Here is a 17,181-nt window from a genome sequence, read left to right as displayed (position 1 = left end):
CAATTTCGGGGCTCCTCTGCGAGCTTGTGGTTAGTAAAGTAGAAGAAAAGGTATTGCGGGGCTTCGAAAGGGATATAGTATTCTACAAGAGATATGTAGACGACGTTTTTATAATATGGAGGAACAATCGAGTAATTGCTAACTTTGTAGATAGAATTAACGAGAACGAAGAGGGCCTTAACCTGAAGCTAGAGCAGAAAAGCTCCAGGATAGTACATTTCTTAGACATTAATGTTATATTTAACAAAGGGCATATATCCACCGGCGTTTTCATTAAACCTACACATAGCCCACTATATATCCCTGCAAGCTCTAATGACCCTTATAAATATAAGTTAGCAGCATTTAGAGCATTGGTTAGAAGGGCCTTTATATACTGTGAAAATGTGATAGACCGGGATACAGAGATAGAAAGAATTATACAGATAGCAGGAACATTAGGTTATAGGAGGAAAGTCATTGAGGGAATTATTAGAAAATTTGAGGCCAGTAATGATAAGAACACCAGGCACGGGCCTTACAGATACACGAAATTTACATACAATAAGTATCTGGGAGGGATTATGAAAGAAATAGCAAGAACTAAGGATACAAGGGTGATCTTGAAAAGAGCTCCGAATTTGTATAAAATACTTAGAAACGATAAAGGGTTAGTTAAAAAAGAAGATAAGGCGGGTGTGTATAAGATTCCCTACGAGAACCAGCTATTAGGTATTAATAAAGATTATGTAGGGGTTACTACTAGAAACCTAGGAATAAGGATCAAGGAACATAAATATGATATTAGAAAAGGTTCCAACACGACGGTATTAGCCCAGATGGGGCAGACGGAGGGATCCTTAGTACATTGGAATGAGGCGAAAATCATAAAGCAGGTACACTCCCCAACTTTGGCAAGAGCGGCTGAAAAGATAGAAATTTACAGAAGCAAACTAAGAGATAAATGTATTAACGCAAGGGACGCAGAAGGTCTTCCTTCAGCTTGGAAATATGCAGTTAAAAATTTATAAGAGACACGTGAGTTCTATGGGGAAGTATTTCTGGTTAGGATAGATAGTAGTATATATGGGCACGAGTAAAACGTTTTTACCTTACATTTGTTGTATCTTTTACGATTTTATTGTATATTTATTTATATTACCACGTTCTTCCTTTTTTTTCTTTTTTTGTTTTTATATATTTTTGTATACTTATTTATTTATATTACCATTTTTATTTATTTATGTATATTTATTTATTTTTATTACCATGTTCATCCTCTTTGTTTTATTTTTTGACCGTTACTAATGATTTGAATTTTTTCAAACTATGGTATTCTTTTAATAGAACGATATTGTTTTTTGTTCGAAAGTTAACCTTTTTAAGCTCACGGAGGCGTGGTCTCAAGTAGTTTACCTGTTACCATTTCATGTTTAGGTCATCAAGGTCAATGTACTAGTATTATTTTAAAAATTCGTATAAAATCAAATTGTTATAATTGTGAGATCGAGGGAGGTAGGAGGAAGTCGTATCTCCTCATTCTGGCAACAGGTCGTTGACCTTTCACTTGTCAAGATGGCTAAAGTTTCGATTTCGGTCCCGAGAGTCGGGACTCTTCTTGTCGGCCAGTGGATGAGAGGTGAGATGGGGTCGACGATAAGACGAAAGCGATATTCGAATCAGAGAGGACACCATTTAACCATTAAAACAATATTTATTGGAATTAAACAAAGGACACAATTACAAACGTTGACTAATTTCCCTAAGTCGCGTAGAGTTCGAGAGAGAGCTTACAGGTTCAGTTCATACCTCATAATACGTTTCTTATCGAGTTAGCACTTTGATATCGAAGAAGTGTAGATAGGTATCCGGGAATGGCACATTGTTATAAAGTCGCGACTGAGCGCGGAGACGCTGGGACTGTAGGTCCAGAGCGGTGACGACCTGCGATGGCGTTCGTCCGGCAGATGATAAGAGACTCCCCTGAGGGGGGAAAGAAGTGGCTTTTATAGCTTTAGGCTGGAAAAATTGGTCACGTGATCGATGGTTGATGGCGATTTGGGTCATAGGTGTTCCCGGGACCAAAAATATATGACGAATTCGGACGTTAACTATAAACTTAGGTTGCAAGATGATCTGTATACAGCTTAAGAACAACGGATAGTTGACAGTTATACGGCCAGGGACGCATATTTTCTCGGCCAAGATCTTTTCTAGACAGAATGTTTATAATAGGAAAATTCTCAATTTAATATAGGGAACAATTATTAAAATTTTACGTTCAGGGGAATTTCCGTATCTCACACAAGGACAATTTCCAGTTTATCGTAATAAGTAATTGCCCATATAGGAGCAGCAAAAGTAATACAGAAGAAATCATCGAACGAAATAACTTTACATAGATATAGACAGAATTAATTTTAGCTGTTGAAAGAATAGGCCCTACTGAACCCGTTACCATTTTAGCCTTACGTATATTATAATTTTTGCGTTGTAAAAATTGTCAAGAAGACCAAAAAAGTACTCCCAAGTATATGTAATTCGAGACGATCCGTAAAGGCTACTTATTAAAAATCCACTTCTCTCTGTGTGATCAGTTGCCTCCTTTCTTGAATATCATTACTTTTGTTTTAGAAACATTTATAGTTAATCATTAATATATAAAGAATATTCTTTGGAGAATTTAGTAGCATAAAAATTGAACCATCTTTCCAAGAAAATCCTTAAATTATAACGTGATGGACTTTTACGTTTAAAAGTATTAATTATTTGCCAAAATATTTTATATTGTATGGTTAAAATTGAAAGCTTTATAACAAAAACAAAAAGTTATTCATATATACGAAAACAAATGGTTGATTTATATTCCTTACACTACACTGAATATTAAAGCAACAAATATTTTATTGTAGGCATATATCAAGTTTTCATAACTCAGAGACATATCCTACATCTTTAAAAAATATGCATTTTTTAAAACTTAACGACAGGTTACAAAATAATTTATGTAACGAATGTTATAAGTTTAGGTTTTCTAAGTACCTTATACACTTCTGATCATACACTTAAAATGATATTGATACTATAATTTCGATCGTAAACATATACTGTCGAGATATGTTAATTTCAATTCTCGTTACTTCATTCTCGTTACTTCAAGTCATTACGTGATAATATTGTCGACTTTTTTAAGACGTAAAATAAAGTTTTCTTCATTAATGTTAACATTGAGTCGTGTAAATCATTCATAGTCTCGTCTATATGCTATCTCTCTCATCTAACAGATATTGACTTTTATAGGTTTTAATGTTATGAGTAGTTAAAGAACTCGATAAACAGTTATTTTCTGTATAAATAACGCTTTAATATAAGTAGATGTTAGCGCACGAATGTTTTATGTATTGTTAATAATTTAATTAAATTTATACAAAATAACATATAAATTATTTTAATGTAAGAACTTGATAAACTATACAAAAAGTAATGAGAGAAAAAACAGTATTTTACTGCGAAACAAAATTATTTATGTATAGGTATCATTAATTAGAATCACAGCTCATATCCTTTTTACAGCACAATTTACGACCATAATGATCGAGTTTTTATTTAGGTGAAATGAACCCTCTTCCGCATTTATTACAAGAATATGGAAATAAGTTTGTATGCTTGTAGATGGATGACGTGAGCCTTTAGTAGAAGCTTGTATGAAACCGGTAAAACAGAAGCAGGTGTAAAGCCTGTCTTTAGAATGTATGTGACATATAATAAGGATGTAGAATTAGGAATAAAGATTAGAATGTATGTGACATATAATAAATAGTAATATTGCCTAAACATTCAGAGGTTTTAAATATTTTAATTATCTGTTGAAAAAACAAACATTTTTATTTGTATAATGCAATAATTTCAAATTCGTGTCTTTCCTAGTTTTAGGATATAATGCATAAATGCATTAAAAGCAACAATTATAAGGTGACCAGATTTTAGCATTGGTAAAGCGGAACAAAATACATAGGGAGGGAGAGGAGAGGTGTTGTTTTGTTAAAAAAAATTGTTCTAGAGCAACAAAATTTTATCATGAAAAAACCGCATAAATTGTATTGTATTTTTTAAAATTTCAAGATATGTAAAATTTACAAATATAATAAATATATATACTATTATAAATTTTTAAAAACTCTTTATTCTTTTACATATTTCTCATTTGAGTGAATTTTTTTAAATAAATCGCTGTCGTTGTTTAAAATGTCATAAAATTTTTCACAAGAATTTGTTAATTTATATTTTACACATAATATTGCTTTTATAGTCTCAACACTTAATTGTGATTTGTCAGATGTCCACAATTTATTCATGGTAAAAAAAAACGCGTTCAATGGGAGCATTTGTTCCTGGTAAAGACAGTGCGTATTCCACAATTTTTAATGCGTTATTGTATGGAACATAGTTTGTTTCAAAATGATGAAATATTTCTAGCCATTTGTTCTCTGTTGAGATTTTTGCTGATGCCCAAGATTTAACCTTTTCCTTATCAATATATATTTTTTAAATAATGATACTTCATTAAAAAGATCATTTTCGGAAATATTGCTATCTGGAAAATGTTGACTAATGTGATCGAATGATTTTTGCACATCTTCCCAATTAAGTTCTTGTTTTAACATGACCTAATGAAAATGTTCAATATCATTGTAATGTCCCAGCAAAGAATGCCCGTTGTTTACACAGAAAGGAATGTGACCGGGTCACATTCCTCTCTTTTGTTCTAAAGGGATTAGTCACAACCACCCAAGTAGGAAGGGTTGGAAAGGAAATTTCTACAAGGTACAAAATATATATCTAATATGGCGTACAGCCACAATACGAAACGATCTTTACCGAATCTTAAACATAAGACGCAAGTTTATGACACTTAATTGTAACAAGTTTACGACAAAAATTTAATCCTTCCAAAAAGTCAGGACTTTTTTAAAACGCCGCGGGATGAGGGACAAATTGTTAAAAATCGGGACTGTCCCGCTATAAGAGGAACATCTGGTTACCTTAAGTACTTAAACATGTACTCGTATAAAGCAATAAAAACTTTAGATGATCAAATTGAGCCTCAGGCGACAAGACAAGTTAGTCAGTTAAAATCTCTTAATAATTTTAAGTAGCTCGATTTTTTTCATGTTTAGTATTATTAAATTCGTAGCAGATTCAATTCTTTCGCTTAATTACAATTAAGTATTTAAAAAAAAATCGAATTAAACTTAATTGTAAACGTTAGCACCAATAGCGAATCACCAATTTGCAGCATCCTTCAATAGTTAGTTAATCGAATTTAAGTTTTAAATTAGTGTCAACCATGCTTTCATCTCGTGACAAAACAGTTAACGTGATCGTTTAGCACATCCGTACGTCATTCTGTACGAGTAATAATTTTTTATAAACAGAAAAACCATCCGAAGATCCTTTAGATCGCACGATGACGAGAGAAGTCCAACAGGTCCTATAAAAACAACTTTCTGAGTATTTGGTTACTGTTACGTGACGTTACGCAAACTCGGCCATTAGCTGTTGCATTCCTGAAACGTCAACAACTAAAAAAACACGGAATTAGCAGGCTTTGTACAAGATAAATTGCATTTTTACACAGAATCCTACGCAAAGTGTTTCACTGGAAATATACCTTATAACAAGATCTTAAACTAAATCAATATTAAAATATAGTGATAAGGACGTAAATTTACTTCAGGAAAATTCCCAACTTATTCATTTATCAGAGAAAACAGCACCTTTTTTATGTTGAGCATCTAAAAATAGTTTTCTGTTTAGTATACTCATTGCCAGTGCAAACAAAGGTTCAGAAGAAAATAACGTACAGTACTGTAAATGAATAATATTGGCAAATACCACACGAAAAAGCTCGTGATATTTCCTAGTGATGCAAAAAATCCTGACAATCGTAAAAAAATAATAAATAAAAATCGTTGTTAAAAAACTTATAGGCAGTCAACTACGATATTTATTAGAAAAAACGTTTTAAAATTTATAAAAGTTAAAACGTTTGATGATTGGTCGAAGAAGTGAACCAGACGGAGAAAGAAAAATGAATAAAATTTCTTTCATATATGTAGACTTATAGTAGTCATCATCATATAATATAAAATTATAAATAATTAATTATTCTAAAATTATACACATATATAAATGAATGTATGTACAGTCAAACCTGTTTTTATGCGGTGGATAGGAACCGCATAAAAAAACGCATAAAAAATCGCACGAAACTTTACGAGTGGCTATAAAAAATAGTTTTCGCAACACAATTTAAAAAAATTTTTTTATGCGGTCAATAGGGATTGCATAAAAAAAGTCTCTCAGAAAATAACTCAAAACCGTACGAAATAGAATTTATTGACAACAGATGTCAGCACTTGACTGCATCGTCTCGTCTATCGTCTGTTTTACATATTTTTGTCCAGGTGGTGTTTTGTTGACTTATAAAATAAATTATTTCATTTTTCGTATATTCATGCAATAATATTACTATAATAAGTTCATTTATGCTATAATAAGTTTATTTAGCTATAATAAGTCAACGTGAGACATGACAAATCGCACGAGACTAGTCGCCAACTATACCGCACAAATAAAAAATCGCACAATAAAAGACCGCATAAAAACAGGTTTGACTGTATACAATTCTATTATAAAAATAATTGATTTAAAAATATTCTAGAAAGAGGAAGACCATTTAATAAGTTTGAGTATTGTAACAATTTACAAGCTTTCATTAAAATATTATATGCGTGTAATATTTTAAATTGTAAATGTTGCGTGTATCGTAACTATCGTTACACGCGTTCGAATGTATTAAAATCTTGTAATATTTTAGTTTTTTTTTAAAAAAAGTTCCTCAAATAATATAAAAATATTTTATAAATTTGAATATACAATTAACGTGTACAAAATTTAATAAAATTTCGGGTTAATTTAATACACTACTCGTGTTTAAACTTCACGTGCTGGTGAATAGCTCGTGATCCGTGTCTACTGCCAAACTATTCAATTGTTTATCTGGTTACCTTTGCGTTAGTGTAGAAAGTCATACAGTAATTAGTGATGTAACGAATATTAGGTTACTACCCGGTATTCGGCCGAATACCGAATACCTAAAAACAGGAGTAAGAAATAACAAAAACACAGTAAATAAATCATTTTGGTTACTTTTATTAATGAAATTATAATTATTAAAATTAATAAGAAATAGCATCTAACTCTAGTATTAAATTATTTCGTAATTAAATAATATTATAGCCTTTATCTAGCCCGATATCTTATGGCATTGATGGCGTGTAGGTCAGAATGTATCGGGCATTAATGTTATTGTTTAGTTAATTATGTTATATTCGTATTCGCGTATATTTTAATATTTTTACGATATTTTAAAATGATTTACGAAACGTTTTATTGAAACTAATAGTATTTAATGAAAGAATTATTTATCTATTTCCAGAAGATGAGTAACTAATATATAATTTATTTTATATATAAAGCAAAGAATGAGCGTTTCTCATTATATACAAAAGATAACATTTGAAATCATGTTAATTTCAAAAACATCGACAAAAACAATAGCAACAAAATATCACAAAACTTCACAAATAGATAATATATTTGAACTGTTCCACAACTGGGGAGAAACTAGACCATACGTCCCCACTAAAGTATATCCTTGGGGTACTATTCAGTCTACAAATACGTGGTAAAAACAAAATTTTAGTGCTTAATTAAAGAGTTAAAAAGATTGATTGCAAATAAAATAATTTGGTATTTATTTGTTGGTATTTAATAACTTGGTATTTAGTTGTTGGTATTTAGATGTAAGTTATAACTTACATCCAAATACCAACAACTGCCGAATCATATCGGGCTATTTACGGCTATTACATAAATTATAAACCAATTTGGCACTAGAGGTAGACGTTAGGCTCCATCTCATATTAACTTTAATAATTATAATTTAATTAATTAATTTAAATAATTTAGACCTACTGGAAGAAAAAATCGTAATGACAGCGGGCCAATAGAGAGCAGGGTGCGCGATCCTTGCCATAATGCAGTTTGCGCGCCAATTTTCCATCAAGCCGAATAGTTTGGCCGAATATTCGGCCATTCGGCCACGCTCCTGGCCGAATATTCGGTATTCGGCCTGAGGCCGAATATACTATTCGTTACATCACTAACAGTAATCGTTCAATTTAGTGTTTGCGATGTTCTTTCTACTGTGATTCTCGTGATTAATGCTACTAATTATACACGTGGATTTACTTATTCGTCAAACACGCCGTTTACAATTATTAAAGATTTTTCTCTTCATTGAATAACAAAGGGTGGGATAAAAGAATGTGGCAATGTCAAAGCTAGAAACCTTGGGGACTTTTATACAGATGAGATAGTTTAGTTTGGCCATTAGGAGCTTCTGCTGATGAAAACGACTAAGTTTGTTTGTTTAGAAAAGCAATTTTCTACGTCTGTTGATGTTCATTAAATAATCCCGAAGAGTTTTTGATGAAGTCTGGATAATAGAAAGTCTGGATAATAGAAATCTTGGTTTGCATCTGATGATGCAAACCAAGAACTCGTCACCGTCAAACTCGTACAGCCGATTGCAAAGACAACGTTTAGAGGCCGACGACAGTTTACAGTTTGGGTATACTGCAGTTCAGAAAAGTGTCATTGCAGAGACGGCGTTTCTCTCTTGCCACAAAGTAGACAGCGATTACAAACAAATTATTTGACCTACTTTCTAGACTCACTCGACAACAGGTTTAAAGGGGCTGTTTAATTCGAGTGAAAGTTTTGTTGGTGGAAAAGTTTAGATAGAAATGAATATCGTTCCTTCGATAAATGTTGTAAACGGTACGAATCGACAAAATTATTCATTAATTAATTGCTTGGAGCAAAAATAACAAAATTAAATACTTCAAATTTGTTTTAAATCTTTGAATTTCGATATTCAAATGGGTGATGACTTTCAATGGATGATGAATTACAATTAATTTAAATTGGATGCATTTATTTACAATTCGAGTATCGTGTCGGTTATAAAACGTTAATGCATTTCGGGGTCATTGTAGTTAATCCCTTAGTCAGAACGTTCTGTTAAACAAACGAGACAATTTTAATAATTACCGAAATATTTTTATAGAAATAATTAAAAAATGTAATAATAATAATAATCAAATATTTAAAGTTATTCATTTGGACAGTTACGAAGGGAGACAGTAATACAATGTCGAAATAATTCCTTAAAAATCTATTCCGAAGAGGAATTTGAAATTCGGTATAAATTTTGTAAATATGGATTTGTTCGTATTTTAAACCGTATTGGCGACGAAATTAAATATCGAAATGGAAAAGGGTCGTCATTAAGGGTCGTCAAGGGTTGTGAAAAAGTTAAAGCCCCCGCGCCCGGTCGCGGGTTGCGGGGGCTTTAAATTTTTCACAACGTTATCAAATGCTCTCGGGTACAACTGAAAAGTGGAGCCATGTTACAGTCTTTGTTTCACAGATTTAAATTATGGTGCATTACTTTTGAACAACCTTTGAAAAAGTGCATGTTTTTAATTATTGTGATATTTAATGACATTTTTAAAATAATTTTTTAATAAGTTATACGAAAACGTTTTGTATTTTTTCTCCTACTGATTATTTGCATATATTATTTAAATCCTATTTAAATAATTTGGAATCAAGACGAATCGTGATCACTAGCAACAAAAAAAGCAGTCTGTTTTGTCATACAGTTAAAAAAGTGCTTTGTCGAGAACATGTTGAAAATTTGCCAAATTTGGAAGATAGTATCACATTTGTGAAATTTGGAAGTTAAACTCCTACATTTCTAAATTATTTCACTTCTGATATACAACTGCTTAATCAACAAAATTCCATAACCAAAAACAATGTTGACCCTTGACTGGCAACTATCGTCCCCTATCTGTCAATAAGACATTATTCTCTCGCAGCCGGTAGATCAACTTGCACGATAATTTACCATTAGCGTCCGCGCTCGTCGTTTGTTTTGAATCCCGGGAACACCTATGGCCCTAATTGCAATCCGTTGTCGATCACGTGATCGGTTTTCTCATCAAGAACCTATGAAAGACGCTTCCTTCCCCCCTAAAGGGCTCTCCGATCGTCTCTCCAGTACGACGTGCACTGTGCCATCGACCGAACCCAAAAAGTTTCTAAGTTTTTAAGTGTCAGTGTCCAGACTCCGACTCCATTCACCGGACTACGTCTATTACGAAATTTATAGAGGTATGAACAAATATTTGTAAACTCTCTCTCTCTCCGGACCCCCTTTTTGTATATGAGAGTAGAAGTGTAGCTTTGTTCGATTCGATTTTAATAAATCTTGTTTTGTTATAAAAAGGTGTCTTTTTTGACTGTCGGCTTCGCCTTATCGTCGACCCCATCCTTCCTTCTCCTCCACTCGCGTAACGCGTAACGCGTCGTGAACGTAACAGCCATCCTTGACAAGTGAGTCGCCGGGAAGGGAGGTGCGACGTCCTCTTACCTCCCCGGGATCTCACATATTGCATGAGAGAATATCGGAAAATCAGTTAAGATCCTCTGTTGAATACTGTTTAAACATATTCATCATTATATGATTATATATTTTGAATGTGGACTATATCAAGCATATTTCGCTGCATTGTCTAATGTCTCTATATAACGTGATTATCTTGTACAAACAAAATGTTTATTACTAGTAGCACCAAAAGTTCCATAGTAGTTAGTTATATTACTAATAATTTCTTTTTTTCTATAAAATCTCTTCTTAAATGCCTACGTATGAAATTTTAGTGCATTTGGAATGTTAAATATCTATCTGGCCGGCATTGAATTTGGGTACTGTAATTACGATCACTTAGTACATTTTACATAATTCCACTTAAAAAATAAGTGTAATTGGAAATGAAAATTTGAAGAGAACAGATCTGTTTTTTCTATCCAATTATCCCGTTATGTACGAGTGTACGTAATTACGTGCAAATAAAATATTAAATGTGGAAATGTTCCTGTAAATACATATATTTTATTATTTACATTTAGAAAACATATTTTTCAAGTATATACAGTATAGTACATACCGGTATATACATACCTATGTATATTTTTACAAAGTCAGGGGGCAATAGAAATAATTAGCATCCGGATACTGTACACGATAACCAATAATTCACCATATTCAACTAAATTCGTTATCGAGGAATTTCATTGCTAATGGTCCAAATTTTTATTATTTTACTTATATCGAGTTTCAAAGATGACATATATTATCTAAGAATAATTAATACACAATACTAATTGAGTAAAATGATTTAACATTATTATTATCTTCTAGATATTAACGTAATGTTCACAATTTTTACTTTTAACTTATTATTGGCATTCATCAGAAGTTTTCTTGACTTATTAAACTAATTTTACAGTTTTACATTACAATTTAGTTATTAATTAATATATGGAAAATAATACCAATTGATTAAATATTAAATGTTTTTCAGATCCGTTATGAAATTGAAATATCTCAATATTTTCTTATCGAAGAAGTTTAGACAATTAGGATTATGTATTGGTAGAAATCCTTCTTACTTTATCGTCATTCCGGTGTTGGTATCTATGGTATTAGCTACGGGTCTACACAAGTGGCACGAAGAAACGAATGTAAAACACTTAGTCGCACCCAAAAATACCAGATACGTTACTGAAGAAGCCTCCATAGAAAGATTATTTTCAATGAATCTATCTTCCGATGCATACATGGAAAGGATGAACAGAGAACCAAACATAGCAGTTATCCTAGTTATGGCAAAAGATAAAGGATCCGTGCTTCGAAGAGACGTATTTCACGAAATTATTCAATTGAATAAAACTATTCAAAATATAAAAACTACAGAGAATTTCACATATAAAGATTTATGCGCAAGAAATAACAAGAGATGCTTCGAGAATTCTATTTTGTTAATGCAAGACGAAGTCGAAATGATGAAAAACAACACTTATCCCATCAAATATCCTTTAAGCGACAAAAATAAATACGATGTCCAATTAACGAGTCTATTTTTAGGAGAAGTCGAGAAAAATGCAGAAGATTACGTTACAAGTGCTAAAGTATTGCGGCTCGTTTATTACTTTAACGACTATTCGAAAGTTGAAAGAAGCAAAGTGGAAGAATGGCAAAATCTGTTTTTGGATCTTATTGCATCGAGTAATTTTAAGTACATAACTATCGATCGATACACGGCGATTACAATTGAGCAAGAGTTATCTACTGTCGTCAATCGAATATTTCTTCGAATACCGATTGCAATGTTAGCAATAACAATCTTTTCAATGCTGACTCGCTTGTATAACAATTGGATCGAGAGCAAACCTTGGATCGGAGTCACTGCATTAATATCTGGAGGAATGTCGTTGGCTTCGTCATTTGGATTGATTATGTATTTTAATACACCGTATGTGCTTTCTGCTGGAACTATACCCTTTTTAATCATAGGTAAGAGTTACTTTCAATTCGTACCAAGTGAATAATTAATATTTATCTGGTTAAAGTAAAACGTAAAGTTTTACGTACTGTTTTTTCTATTGATTGCTTTAAAATCCGAACTACAGCTATTTTTTAAATAGGTGTAGTTTGGATAGGAGCATGTAACTTATTTCAACATTGAAAAAATAATATTACGAGAATTTAAGTAAATATAAATGAAATTTTCAGGTTAATCTTAGTGTAAGCGAAGCGCTTCATAAGCCAAAAAGGATTGTGATCGAATATTAAAGCAGACGTACGACCGTTAATTTTATGCAAATATCTGCAACTCGATAAGGCTGATGTCGTAACTAATCCGAAAATTTGAATTCAATCTATTCATCATGAATGGGTGGAAATATCCGTGTTTAAAAGTTGTCACATAAACTCTTTTGGTTATAAGTTTAAACCAACATGACCATAAAAACAAAATTTTGAAATAGACTTGGTTCCGAAATGATTAGGCTACTGTTTTGTAATCATAATAATGAAGTAATAAAAATTATATTGTGGAATTGATTCCTTCTCACACACAAAGTGTTTTAATGTCGCTACTGGAAGAATATACAGCTTCTTTATTAAATATTACATACGTGGACTGATAAATGGCAACAAGTGATAAAGAGTGATGAGAAGAAATTCATAAAGAATGGGCCAGATGGGTGGAGAAGCTATTTGCACAATACAGTAAAACATGTTTGTAAAATATTAATTTGGGAGAAAAACAAACCAATCTTATCTATCTATACTAATAAAGAGGAAATGTTTGTAAGTTTGTATGTAACAGGTAATCTTTGAAAGTACTGATCCGATTTCAAAAATTTTTTAACAAATATTTAGAATGGACCTTCAGGGTGGACATAGGCTGTATATTATTCCGTTAAACATTCGTATAAATTATGTAAATTAAAAGATATCATCTAGGATTAAGGTCTTTATGTCCAACAGATGGCGCTAACTCCGACGACCTAAGTTTGCTTTACTGTGAGGCATCATGCTTTTCTGTGAGGATAAACTAAAGCAAATCATCTCTCTATCTATATAAATAAAAATGTAATGTTCGTTTGTGCCTACCGATTTCTTTGAAATTTTGACACAACGTTGCATTCGAATACGCACGTGTTTTTATATAATATACATGTCGAAATTCCCCCACTGGGGGAAGATGGACAGGATTAAGGCTTACCGTGAAGAACTCGGCTTCTATTTATACTATTTTAGATGCGGTTTTTTTGCGTTTTTGATTGCGTTTTAATAGGGTATGTCAAGATAATGTATACTAAGAAGAGATATTTTGAAATTCCTCCCCCACGGGGAAAGTGTTATACATTTATATTAGTTACATTTTGAGCCACAACAACGCGTGGCCCGGGTATGCTAGTGGTTTATTAAATTGGATCCAGGTGCGGTCATGTCATAAAATCATTTTCAGTGGCATGAAAACAGCAGCAATTAAACAAGTAAACAAGTGGGAGGACGACCACCCACATTCGGGTCAGCGTGCACGTAAAATGAAAAGCTCGCGCGATCCCCTTTCTGATTGATCGGAAGTTGGCTTTTAAAAAACATTTAAATTGGGGAAAAATCGGAGAAAAGGGGTGAAAGACAAGGCTCAGTACTGATAGTACTTGAATCTCAGATACTCGGTAGGCCCGCTGGTATAGGGAGAGAGGTGATACTCCTCGAAGAAGAACGTTCAAATACGGGTGAGGTTTGAGATTTGAGAAAAGTGAAGTCATAGCCTGTCTACGGTACAGAAATTAACAATTAGACATCCCATCCAGACTACTACAACCTATCCTTGATTGCTATTGTGTCAATCGGTACAGTGTGGTGCCGTAATAAAGTGTATATACCGAACGAGTTGAGTGTGGAGATGTATTTTTTACGAACCTACTGTACATTTGGAACGGCTCGGGCTGCGCTTACTCAAGAAAGCTGCTTGTGGACATTCCGGTATTATCGCAGTATAATTTTCATATACACAATCAATCCAAGCTTCTAACAATGGAACGACTTTATTGTAGATTACAAAACAGCTCACGAGCTATATATGGACTACATGGACGATTAGCACACCCTGTGACAAAATGCTAATGGCGTCAAGAAATTAGGAAGTATCTGCCGCTCTCCCATAGCCAAATTATAGCCACTACATAGCCAAGATATAGCCATAGCCTAATTTGGCCATGGGTTGAGTGCGGCGGCTTAACATATGCAAAATGTCGTCTTTTACGAACATATTAAACTTCGATCGGTTTAATAGCGAGGTTGAAGCCGAAGTTTTAAACGCGAAAACGTGTACGTCGGACGTTCGGCGCCGCTTTCTTGTAAGCCTAGAAGTTTGACAATGGCATTTGGAATGTCGAGCATGATTTCACTGACTTATCAAACACCATTGTCAAACTTCTAGGCTTGGTCCGTTCGGATATGTCGGGCCCCGTCCCTCACCACCCAGTCGCCCCATTGTGGGCCTGGCCGAACCCATAATGGGCCTACTAAAAGAGGCCCTCTTAGTGCCCACAGGGCGGAAAAAGTTAAAAAAAAATTAAAAAAAAATAAAAAAAAAAACTTCTAGGCTTACAGGAAAGCGGCGCTGAACGTCCGACGTACAGGTTTTCCCGTTTAAAACTTCGGCCTGAACCTCGCTAGTGACATACTTTCAATATTTCACATAACACATTTGCTTTAAATCTAATTTAGTAACAATGACCTGTACCAAAAAATATTTAACCATTTTCAATAAGTTATAAAAACAATGTTAACTTTCGGATAGTTCATCCACTAGAAATTTTCAATTTATTGCACTTATTCGTTATAGAAATTGTCGATACAAACCCTTTCGTAAATGTAAGAGATAACGCTAGATTATTCTGAGTTCATTGTAAATTATTTTAGTTTAGTATAATGTTTATATTATTCAATAATTCTTAATTTTATAGCATTTTCATCATAACTATGGAATGCAATTTTCGTTTCGGGATTATTCACCCCTTTCAGATCTGTATATTATTTTTGCTTATACGCATCGATTGCTGTTCTCTTCTGTTACGTTTATCAGATAACGTTCGTTGGTGCATGCATGGCACTCTTTGGATACGCGGAGAAACAAGAAAGACATTCTTTATTCTTTACGAAAATAAGTACAAAAACAGGTAAAAATAAAAAGAATCATTTGGAAAAACTTTAAAATTTAATAACAATCATTTTTTTTCTCTAGAAAACCATTCATGGATTCGAAAAATGCTCTTCACTGCCGAATCTTGGAAATCTACTAAAGACACCACCACTCAAACGTTATCAATTTGGACCCAGCTCGGTAATATTTTATTTTTATGGTATGTGATGATAATTATTCTCTTTATCATGGCAGGTTACGTGGCTGTTGGAGTTTGGGGAGTTACAAAAACAGATACCATAGGATCATTTTCCCAGTCTTCTGCATACGATTCATATTATTTGCAGTATCATAAAAATCTTTATAAATATTTCAAGCATTACGAACACAGAATCCAAATCGTTGTCGATCAAGATATAAATTATGCAGATGTGGAAATTCAAAACCAAATAGAGAATCTTTTCTCCGAAATGGAGAGAGAAGGATTAATTGCAGATTTTCTTACCGAGTCTTGGCTCCGAAGTTTCTTGAAATTCGTCAAGGACGATTCAATGTCTTCGATCGTAAAGTCGTACAACATGAGCGACACAAACGATTTTATTGTCGTTTTGCGCCGAATGTTTCTACGTCATCCTTATGCCCAACGATTTCGTAATGATATTGCATTCAACTCTGACTATACAGCTATCGTGGGAAGCAGATTCTTTTGTCAGACTAATTTCACTGTCGACGAAAAATCATTCTTCGTGACTTTACAGAGACTAAGAAAAATCACTGATAAGATGCCTATCAGAGTGTTTCCGTATCACTTCTTGTGTTATTTCGTCGACAGCATTGACTTGCATGTAAAATTTACTGTACAATTGTTGAGTAGTATTGTGATAATTGTAATTTTTGTATGTTTCGTTTTTATGCCAGACGTTGTCGTCACGTTTTCAGTCGCTTTTTCCATTGTTACTATAGAAATTTCTACTTTAGGATATATGGCTCTGTGGGATGTCGAATTAGCACCAGTGTCTATAATAGTCTTAGTCATGTGCGCTGGATTTTCGGTCGATTACTCTGCTCATCTGTCTTATGCTTATCGACATTGCGACATTGAAGATTGCAATGAACGTCTTCGTCATAGCATCGATTGTATAGGATTCGCAATAGTTCAAGGTAGTGCAACTACAATAATTGCCGTGTTACCTTTAGCCATTCCGTTACGATTTTTAAAATAATATTTTTGGTTATTATGTTTTCTCTTATTACTGCTTTGGTATTTTTGCCGGTTATTTTGTCGACACTGAATTACATGAAATCGAACGTGTGTGAAAGAAAGAAAAGTAGCAAAAACCTCGATCACAGAGTTGACGGGAAGACAAATGTTGGTTTTTATTTGTCAGAAATTCCCACATAAAAAACAAATAAAGAGTTTTGGACATTAATCAATCGATTCTAATAAATGATTCAATAATTTATTTGGTTACAGTACAGTTATTTTTATTTATATATATTC

The 17,181-nt window shown here is 33.1% G+C and overlaps 1 protein-coding gene across 1 annotated transcript; it reads left to right on the top strand.

Annotated features, from left to right (window-relative positions):
• The first annotated feature begins 15,543 nt into the window (after nt 1-15,543).
• LOC136980948 (patched domain-containing protein 3-like) lies at nt 15,544-16,903 on the top strand. Its single transcript, XM_067277147.1, has 2 exons — nt 15,544-15,717; nt 15,783-16,903. Exons 1-2 carry the CDS (start codon nt 15,645-15,647, stop codon nt 16,901-16,903), a joined length of 1,194 nt encoding a protein of 397 aa, XP_067133248.1. The 5' UTR covers nt 15,544-15,644.
• Nucleotides 16,904-17,181: the final 278 nt, after the last annotated feature.

The sequence above is a fragment of the Centruroides vittatus genome, unplaced genomic scaffold (genome assembly GCF_030686945.1).
Source record: "Centruroides vittatus isolate TY-2023 unplaced genomic scaffold, ASM3068694v2 contig_738, whole genome shotgun sequence".
Classification (NCBI taxonomy): domain Eukaryota; kingdom Metazoa; phylum Arthropoda; class Arachnida; order Scorpiones; family Buthidae; genus Centruroides; species Centruroides vittatus.
The sequence above is the reverse complement of the archived record's forward strand: the minus strand, read 5'-3'. Positions and strand labels throughout refer to the sequence as shown.

Coding starts and splice junctions, on each gene's coding strand:
- LOC136980948 (XM_067277147.1), top strand. CDS start 15,645: ATGGCACTCTTTGGATACGCGGAGAAACAAGAAAGACATTCTTTATTC. Junction 15,718..15,782: donor GAAAATAAGTACAAAAACAG/GTAAAAATAAAA, acceptor TTTTTTCTCTAG/AAAACCATTCATGGATTCGA.